This window comes from Labrus bergylta, chromosome 9 (assembly GCF_963930695.1).
Source record: "Labrus bergylta chromosome 9, fLabBer1.1, whole genome shotgun sequence".
NCBI lineage: Eukaryota > Metazoa > Chordata > Actinopteri > Labriformes > Labridae > Labrus > Labrus bergylta.
Window position 1 is genome coordinate 18,828,721 of NC_089203.1, and position 10,063 is coordinate 18,838,783.

Sequence of the window (10,063 nt, forward strand, 5' to 3'; positions counted from 1 at the left end):
TCAGAAGCTTTTGTTCAATTGAGTAATGTTGGAATTGTTTTTGGTCTGTAAGTGCGTCACCCTGTACCTTCGACATGGGTGCTTTTAGAAAAATACCAAAAAGTGAAAAAAAAAAAAATCCGAGGAGGACCTGAATGCAGCACGAGTTCAGGAGCATCGTCTCAGCCATGTCTGCTTCGCGTTTTTAGCTTTTGGGCTTTAAACTAAATTGTTAATCAACTACAGCCTATTTGTCTTTTATTGTGTCATTCCTGCACATTTATGCAGCAGTGCTGTCCTGAAACATAGACAAAGATGACATCTAAACAGAAAGGTACGTTCAAATCCTATGCCAATAATTTAGTCTAGCGTTACCTGCTAAGCTAACGATGGCTAGCCCTCTCTTTTGTCAACATGTCTATTGTGATAATGCAATGTTTGTTTAAGTTATTGTATATACCATTAATAACAGATCAGACTTATGATATATCGGTCGTTCCACTATACATACATTAGAGTCATTTCAAGCTTGTTTGAGTGACTCTGCTACACTTTCTTAATGTTACATAAACTGAACTATTACAATCTATTTAGAGTTTATAAACCTGTTTGATTTAAATATACATTATTCTAGGATTAACATTTAGTAGGAATATGTATTAACCAGTGCTAAGTATTAATTGCTTTGCAGGTTACTCAGCTAGTCCTTGTGTATAGATTTTATTTACTTCCTATCAACTAATCTGCAAAACCTTCATATGAAATCTCTAAAAACACTTAAGATATCTAAAGAATTAAAAGAAAATGTAAATTGTATGTGAGGTTAAGTTAAAAAAAACGCTCTTCATTAGATGGTTAGCTCTGTGTAGAGATCCATTTGAGGAATCTGAGTGAAAGTACTCAAAAGTAAAACAGGGAAAAAAAAAAAGGCAATGTCTTAACTTACAGCTGTACATCTAAATGTTTTACTAAGCAATATGATAACCATGTTTAATATTGAAACCACATAGATTGAACTAAACAGCTCATGGTGTGTTTTATTTAACAGACGTTATTTGATCACTTTGTTCACTGTTTTGTTGTTGTTTTTCATTGTAGCTGGGAAGGTCGGCTCCAAGAGTAAGGAGGATGCTCCTTATGAGCTGGAGAGCCAGTTTGTCCTGAGGCTTCCTTCGGTAAGACTGGTGAACAGGATGAAATTGATTATTCTATACGACTTTTATGCGATTGCTGCTGAAACAAACGTGGATTCCTCTTTCTTTCTTTCTTTTTTTTTAACAGGAGTATGCCTCAACGGTAAGACGGATTGCCCAGTCTAGCAGTATGAACATGAAAGACAGACTCACCATTGAATTGCACCGTAAGCTGGTTTATCACTAGTCTTATTATTTATATCTTACCTGTGTGTCATCGCTTTCAATTAGTCCAATTTAGTTTATATGCCAATATTTATCATAAAGAAGCTGTCTGATTATACATTTGAAACCGCAGCTTCAATATTTCTGCCCTTTAATTTGTAATTCCGGTTGACTGATGTATGTTGATACCGGCTCTTCTGGACTATTTGAATTCACAAACATTTTAAGTTTTAGCATCATTTTAACTGCAGTTATATGGCCAATTTTTAGAAATGTGACTTGAGTTTCGTTGGAAAACGTCTACTGGAATTTGACAACAAAAGTCAAATGTTACGCCTCCACTACCAAATAAACAATGTGCTACACATCGAAAAAATTGTGTTTTGTGCCTACATTTGAACTCCCCGTGGTTAAGATTAAAAGTGACTGCAGTGTCTTAGAGCTAATCGCTACTTTAATCTTACACACCACATCTCATTGTAATCAATCAAGTTGTTTCTCTTATTTGTAGCTGATGGTCGACATGGCATAGTGAGAGTAGACCGTGTCCCTTTGGCCTGCAAGCTGGTCGATCTGCCCTGTATGATTGAGTCTCTGAAAACGGTGGACAAGAAGACATTTTACAAGACTGCTGATGTTTGCCAGGTAAACCACTGCATTGACTCTGCATTAAGGTTCGTCAACTTCATTGGATAAATTTCTTGTTCACGTTAAGGATGACAAGTGGGACTGAAAAGTACGTGGCACATCCTTTTTATTTTGTTGCAGCGTTTCCTTGTCCTTTATAACACAAGCACATCCACATTATTCAGCAGAATGCAAAGTAATTTATGATTCCTGCTTCAATCCCTGGGTTAGATGCTGGTGTGTACACTAGATGGAGACCTTTACCCTCCTTTAGAGGAGCCAACTGGCACCGACCCAAAGAGCAAGAAGAAAGACAAAGACAAGGACAAGAAATTCGTTTGGAACCACGGCAGTAAGTAGAAAAAAAGAAAAATCTACACACAACAGCCCTCTGAGCTGTTAGTGATAACAAGTTGGCACATCAGCAATTCGGGGTGCATGTTCTGCCCACCATAGCTTATTGAGGTATTTTCACTCCACTAATCCTGTTGTTCTGGTCTCCAGTTACCTGCCCTCTGAAGAACACGCGCAAGAGAAGATTTCGGAAGACTGCGAAAAAAAAGGTTTTGACATTCCTCGCCCTCCTTAGCGTGCACTCCCCTCCCCTTTCCCATCTCTCTCTTTTAGTATCGTGTCTCGGCATCCATCTCATTCCAAAGCTCACTTCCAACAAGACATTTACATTTCATAAATAAGGAACTGTGGTGAAAGTGAAGTCGGAAGATTTGCATATAAATAAAGCCTTTCCATCTTAGTTTGCCCCCAAAGGAGTGCAAAAAAAAAATAGCGATCTCACTATTGCTTTGATCAAAGTGAAAGAAAATGTGCTTGAGCACTTCATGTCTTCTTTGTCTTCAGAATAAATCTTCATGAGGATGCAGTGCCGGGCCATATTGATTTGGCCCCCTTCTGTTTTTAATCGCTAATGTGCTTCCTGGCATGTGGCCAGCTGCTGCCTTCGTGCTTGTGTGTAGAGAGATGCTGCTAACGCTACATGTAACACAATCTCTCTCTCTCTGTCTCTCTCTCTCTCTCTCTCACTCACAGTACATTGAATCTCCGGACGTGGAAAAGGAAGTGAAGAGATTGTTGAGCACAGATGCGGAGGCTGTCAGTGTCCGTATCCTTCTAAGACACCTATGATTTCTCTGCACGTCTATTTTACAAAGCCTTAAAAGCTAACCAACCGGCTTTGTACCAAAGCCAAACAAAACAACACTAAAACCCCTTTGCTGTGTTATTAGCTTTATTACTCCTCTGTCCTCTTTGATAAAAAAAAAACCTCACTCCCATCCAACAACCCAAATAGATAGATTTAGGGCCTTAGCAGGAGTCCTGACTCCTCTCTGGCTCACCTGACTTGACTCTGTCCGATGCCTTTGTGAGAGAGATGCACTTTGCGAAGAAGCTATTAGCGCTCTAATGAAAGTCTAAACTCGCCTGACAGAATAAGAGCACAGCAGGGCCACGTTGAGTGGCTGCTTGCTGTGTGTTAATTTAGATAGACTGTTCATTATCATTGCTTAGTTGGTCACGGTGAAGCTAGATTCTAATTATAGTTTAAGCATTGCATACAGCAGCACACATGGGCATGACACTGTAATGAAGGAAGTTCCTGTGGAGCATCATGTGGATTTTACCTTTCAAGTAGACTTCAAAGAGGAATTTGGGGGGAGTGAGAGTTTTGGTAGATCACAAGTCTTTTTCAGAGTGGGACTTCTGAGAGTGGAGAAGAATCCACAGAGGGGATGTTGACCTTAATTAAATATGTTCAGGGTGGGAGATCATAGCAGAAGATGAGTCCAAGGAAGCTGATCAGCACGGCTCTCTGGCCAACCTGGACTCGTCACCGGGCACCTCAGGACATAAGATGGGTCACGGTTCTTCTGGTAAGTAAAAAAAACATACATTCTGTATTCCTGAAGCTCTCAGCGATTTATTTTTGATAGTTTAAAAAGTTCATAACAATAGTACTTGTCTCATGACCAGGAAAGAAGATTTTTTTAGACGGATTCCTAAGAGATAGACGTTACAATTACATTTACAAATATCTAACAACTACCATGCCTGTAGTTATATAATCCCTAATGTTTCCAACAAAGTTTAAACACGGAGAACTATGCATTTGAAGCAGGATACTTTGTGTTTCATTTGGTCACCTGTCAGCTGAACAAGAAACACCTTCTTTCTTTGGAGAGTGAGGAATGAAGTCTGGAAACTTAACGGTAGTTGTTTTTGTAGCCTAGTCATCAGAGTGACTAAACAAAAACGTCAATTAAAAAACATAGTCTTGGGGTGCGCTGGTGGCGCAATGGTAAGGGCGCGCGTCCCATGTATTGAGACTCTCGTCTCGAGCGGTAGGCCCGGGTTCACTTCCACCCGTGGCCCCTTTCCGCATGTCATTCCCCGCTCTCTCTCCCTGGTTTCCGACTCTATCCACTGTCCTCTCTCTGCATTAAAGGCACGAAAAGCCCAAAATAAATCTTAAAAAAAAAACAAAAAAAAAACATAATCTTACCTGCATTAGACTTTATACATAACGTCATTCATGATGATCCCTCACTACTGCACCACGTCTTTAAACTACATCTTTTGTCATAACGAGAATAACAATAGCCAGCAGAAATCTGTCAAATGTGGTACATTTTAAAATGAAATAAAAACCTCTTCACATTACTAACACTCTTTAAAGGTATGGATTGCATTTGTGTTGTGGATTTTCTTGTCCCTTATTGGCTGACATAAATATTAATACTGATAAACCTTCAATATGCCTAAAACAGTTGATTTATTGGTGAAGCTATTCGTGTGCGGCTTCTTTAAAATGCGCAATGATTTCTTTTATACCCTCCTCCCCTCACCAGTGAAGGTTTCTTTCCCCCCCCCCCTTTGTCACTCTTGCTGCCCTCTGCCCCAGTGGATTGAAATAGAAATAGAGTTCACTCAAGCATTAGTTACTCTTTGGACTTAATTATTTTTGCCTTTAAATTCACCAGAGGACCTTTGTAGCTCCTGGTGCACAGTGCAATTGTGCTGGACTGCTGTTGCACTCAGAGACTGGTGTGCATGAGCAGCATGAGTAATATTTCTAAAAATATGTGTTGGCACAGTAAAAAAAAAAAGAGGAAAATGTGTAGTGTAAGATAGGCATCATGAGTAGCAATGTTGTCCACATTCATTTTTCCTGATAGGTTTCTTATTCAACCATCATCTTTTTTTTCCCTCTACACTCTTGTTTATGTAACCTTTGTCAAACTCAAGAAAGTGTCCGACAGCCTCGCTGGTTCCATCTCTGTGCATCTTCTTAATAACACTAATGTGTTTTCCGCATGACCAGCCCAGCGCGACGAACTGAGGGAGATCTTCAACGACATCAGCAGCTCCAGTGAGGACGAGGAAGACGAAGGGGACCGTCACGAGGACGAGGACCTGAACATCATGGACACAGAGGATGATCTGGTCCGACAGCTTCAAGAAAAACTCAACGAGTCTGATCCTGCACAGAATGAAAGCGACAGGAACAACCAGATAGGTGAGTGGAGAGAAGAAGTTTAGGAACAACAGACTTCGGTGAGCGCATAAAAGTTTGGAACAGTTGTTCTGGAAAATGTTTTAGGTTCTGGAAATGGGGATGGTTGCTCTCAAAGGCGGTGAACAATTATAATGACATGCATGATATCTGTGCACAATGCAAATGGTGAAAGACACATGTTTGTGTCATCTGCACTAAAACTGAGAGTGTACATGCATAATGTCTCCTGGAAAATGTGTCTCAATGTAGATATTGAGCTTGCAGCAGTGGTCAGTTTAACCAGGACTCTGGGATTGCACATATAACATGACTTGGCTGACACCCTACAGTTGTTTTGCTGTTTTTTTGGCAAATGGACTTGGACTTGTATAGCGCTCTCTAGTCTACTAGACTACAAAAAGCTGCTTTTACACTTCAGGTCATATTCACCAATTCACACACTGATGGCAGAGGTTGCTATGTAAGGTGCCCATTAGTATTATTTTATTCCATCTATACACATTTACAAGCCACATTATAGAGTAGGAGTCAGAGTTTACTTATCCTATGAGGAGAGGAAGAAGAGACGATTGTTGAATGGTATCTGGACTTGAGCTTGTAGAGCATATTCCTAAGCTTCTGACGACTCAAAGTGCTTTTTACGCTTACCCATTCAAACACTGACGGCAGAGGCTGATATGGAAAGTGTCCATCAGTATTAATTAATCAATTCATACACATTCAAACGACATAGCAGCAGGAGCTACTTGGCGTCAAGTGTCTGGCCCAAGGACACATCGACATGTGCAGTAGCTCGCGATCGATCCCCGACCTCCCAGTTGAGAGACGACCAGGTCTACCACTGATCCACAGCTGCCCTAATTCTGGATAATATAAAGTAAAAGTAAGTTGGCGCTGTGCAGGGGAGTTGAGTGAGTGGAATCTGCAAATGTATTTCTTGTTAGATTCTTCACTGAAATCAGTAACAACGCTGTTGTCAAAAATGTATTAAGAGGGAAATTTCCTGACAGTGGCATCTCTGTAGTATACCTATGAGGATGAAGTAAGAACAGCATGAGAATTATGCAATCTCTCCTGTTAAGCTTGCAATTAGCACAATACTTCACTGTGAATGCAGACTAACCTGTGTTTACAGTGGCAGTGCAAACAGACCTGAGGAACCTGACATGTCGGTTTCTAGAGGGACACAGTTCAACAAATAATTAAATCAAACCTCTGCAGGTGATTTAATTTCATGCAAATAGCCTCAGCCAGGTGTCTGAACTTGTAATCAGAGCTGAGTTTTCTGGGTCAGACATCACACACATACACACATATACACAAAATCAAATGAGTAGCCCTTTAATTCACATGTTACTCTGGCCTGCTGAGATGCAAAAACTGACAGCTCTCCTCTTCTCCTAACCCGCCCGACAGGTGTTGTGGCTCAGCGTTCAGCTCAGACAGCTGTCCAGTCTGACAGCTCAATGCCTCCTTATCTACATACACAGAGCAGTCAGTCAGCAACAGTAGTGGTCATCTCCAACGGAGCTGCCCGCCAAAGCCTTTCCAGATGTGTTGAGGTCAGGCTGTGCGTGTGGTTGGAATAGCTGTGAAGCTGTATGAAATTGACCTGCGGGGATCTTCCTCACTTGATAGATTGCTTGTTAGATGGTCTGTATCAGAGGATTGAGAGTCAGTTGGCTGAATAGAGGATGGAAACAATTGGATAGTTAATGGCAATGAAGCCACAGGTTGTTGCTTATCTCACTTTAGCTGCATTCGATGAGAACCCTAGGTGGAACGCAGAGCAGACTGATTTAGTTGTCTTTTAGTGCTTTGGCCTGCTGGCTCACGTCCTTTTCAAATGGATTTGTTGTTCCCATTAACTGCAATTTGTCAAATTGAAATGGAAGCATCCTGGTGGTTCAGCAAGTGAAGGCGTATATCTTGTCCTCATGGCTTTGTTAGTATAGTGCTTGGCTCTTCATTATGTCACATCGTAATCTCTCTTTCTGTCCCTCTCTCTCTTTGGCTGTGTACTCCGCATGCACAAGAAAGCAGAAACGTAAATTACATTTATGCTTTTTTTTTTATCATAACATATGCACCTCTTGCTGTTCCCTGCAGTTATGGAGTATCAGGTGCAAATCAACAGCGTCAAGGGCAAGCTTCAGGAAACCCGTGCCCGCAAGAAACAGCAGGAGGAGCTCATCATGAAAGTGGAAAACCAGGCCCTCAAAGTAAGCAGTAAACAAACACACAAATGCTTTTTCACAGTTGTTCAGAAAGTAGGTCTGCATGTACAGAAACATAAACAAGAACATGCAGATGAGCTTGGGGGCAGAAGTCTTCATGCAGCGTAAGTGCTCTCAACGGTGATGTGAAAGCATAAAAAACAACTGATTACTCAGTGTTGGAGGCCATTATGTAGGGGTTTTTTTTTTTTAGTAAATTTAAATCTTTGCATATTCCCCCTGTCAGCTCTTTCGCTGTATAAGCATGATTATGCAGAAAAATCGCATGAAAATGCATTGCTCCGCCAAGCGCTCTTTAGCTGGGACTACAATAAGCGAAAACATAAGCAGACACGGCCCTTTTACGTTGTTATTTAGAGCTTTCATGTAGCCGGCTTTTTGGCAGCGTCAGAGCCCCTTCTCCCGTCGTTATTATCACAGTCGCAGGGAAAAGGTCAGCTGTCTCTGACTGGCATTCCAAGTGGCCTTTCTGTCAGAGAGGAGATAGGGACACGAGCGGCCAAAGCAGACACCCATTTAAAGCCGTCACAATTTAATGAGGCTCAGCATGTCGACTCAGAACAAATCGTGTTTGTCTCTCTCCTCGCACAGAACCGCTTCCAAGCTTTGTTGGACGAGATTGTTCAGCAGGAGGAGAGAGAGATGGAGCAGGTAAGAATCTTTTTTTTTCTTGAAAACGGGGGATCAGTGGTGTGCTGTGAGCTTTCTACAGCGTTCAGCACTTTGCATGAATTTATCTTGTGTGAGTGTAAAATACTGTAGACGATTCTGTTCTCCCTGACCTTTGTATACAGTTGACTGACTAACCAGCAAAGATCACACTAGATGATGTGATATTTAACATGTCAGCAGCTAGCAGCGGAGTGCTTTTTTTTGCAGCTCTAACACAGTGACCACCCAATGTCTGGGGTCGTTGTTTGTATTGACAAATGAAGGCAGTGAATTAATTTGGAAAGACATGTTAATCATCGTCCACTTACCCTTCAATTACACCCTGGGACTTTGGGGATATCAATCAAGCCTTCTATTTTCTGCTCCAACAGCTGGCCTCTCTGCAGGAGCAGCTGGACTCTCTGATAGAGAAGTGACAACCAGGGGGCAGCATCATGTCATCCTCAGCCACTAGTTAGCAAACGTGAAGAGGAGGAGGAGGAGGAGAAGAAGAGCCATCATCCAGTTTCAAGTTTTTATGAGCTGACTTGCTGTGTCATTCCTTTTAGTTGGTCATTTCTATGCATTATTTTACAGCATACTCATTTCTGTATCAAACATCAGTGTTTTATGAAGTGGAACACATGTTGTTAGTTGTTCTGATTAAAGCCTTATGTTGGCTTCAACTGCAAACACTGTCTATGTTTTCATTAATAATGTGTGAGGTTAAATTTCATCACCTTCAAGAAGAATAAATCACGAAACACAAATGTTCAAGAATCGGAAACTCAAGAAGTGTTATTGAACCTTTGCAGTTTTATACATGTTGGCAGTTGAATTCTTGTCATTCATTTCTCTCTTCTGTGGATGACGTTCAAGTTACAGCTAATTGATCATTTTGCAAGTCTTAGTTTGTCACAAAGCAGTAAGTGTGAGATTGTGAGTTTATGCAGCAAGATAGATTCAATTTCAATGTTTAAAAAATGGTCAAATTATGTGAGCTGTTGTTAAACTAAATTATATTACTTTTTTATGCTTAATATTGTACAACCGTTTTTTTCATGTGTTGATTTTTTTAACAGGATAAAACATATTTAACTCTAGCCATAATTTACCACATATATTTAAGGTCCCCAGGGGTCTCCTTGAAGGGGAAAGACTTCATCTCTATATTCCCTTCCTCACCTGCATCCTGGAGGGTTAAAAAGGACAAATTCCCACCCAACCACAGTTTACCCTCTATCAGTTAAACTGTAAAGTAACATCTTCTTAATAGTTCTGCTAGCTTCTTAAAAAAGGGTGGTTTGGAGTGATTCCCTGGTTATCTAGTTTACCCAAATCACATTTGATTTCTTGCACTGATGTAACTTCCCCTTAGTTTAAGAAGTCATCAAAATAAAGAGAATGTGGACGCATTCTTTTTTTTTTTAAGTGCTCAGTTTTTTAGGCATAAAATTCTAATGTTAAAATCAACTGACGCAAAATATAAACTTGTTTTTCCCCTCTTAAAACAAGGTTAACATCATTGTGATAGTGACGCTTTAACTTGTTGATGAGTTTGTAGAACCAACAATTCTAATTTATGCAAGTTCATTGCTTACGATTTAATTGTTTCCCAATGCAATGTGAAGATTTGTTACTTTGTCTTTTGTAAGCATTATTAACCCTAACCCATGTTA

At 40.5% G+C, this 10,063-nt stretch overlaps 1 protein-coding gene across 1 annotated transcript; it reads left to right on the plus strand.

Moving 5' to 3' along the window:
- Positions 1-125: 125 nt before the first annotated feature.
- Positions 126-9,424, plus strand: taf7 (TAF7 RNA polymerase II, TATA box binding protein (TBP)-associated factor). The gene is made up of 12 exons (XM_020635739.3): positions 126-313; positions 1,078-1,154; positions 1,261-1,339; positions 1,849-1,982; positions 2,196-2,316; positions 2,469-2,527; positions 3,012-3,084; positions 3,740-3,853; positions 5,302-5,496; positions 7,606-7,718; positions 8,325-8,384; positions 8,777-9,424. The coding sequence occupies exons 1-12, from the start codon at positions 295-297 to the stop codon at positions 8,819-8,821; spliced, it is 1,089 nt and encodes a 362-aa protein (XP_020491395.1). The 5' UTR covers positions 126-294; the 3' UTR covers positions 8,822-9,424.
- The last annotated feature ends 639 nt before the right edge of the window (positions 9,425-10,063 follow it).

Bases quoted from the DNA above. Each gene is read 5' to 3' on its own strand.
- taf7 (XM_020635739.3), top strand. The intron at 1,983-2,195 runs GTAAACCACTGC...TCCCTGGGTTAG, and splicing joins AGACTGCTGATGTTTGCCAG to ATGCTGGTGTGTACACTAGA. The intron at 5,497-7,605 runs GTGAGTGGAGAG...TGTTCCCTGCAG, and splicing joins CGACAGGAACAACCAGATAG to TTATGGAGTATCAGGTGCAA.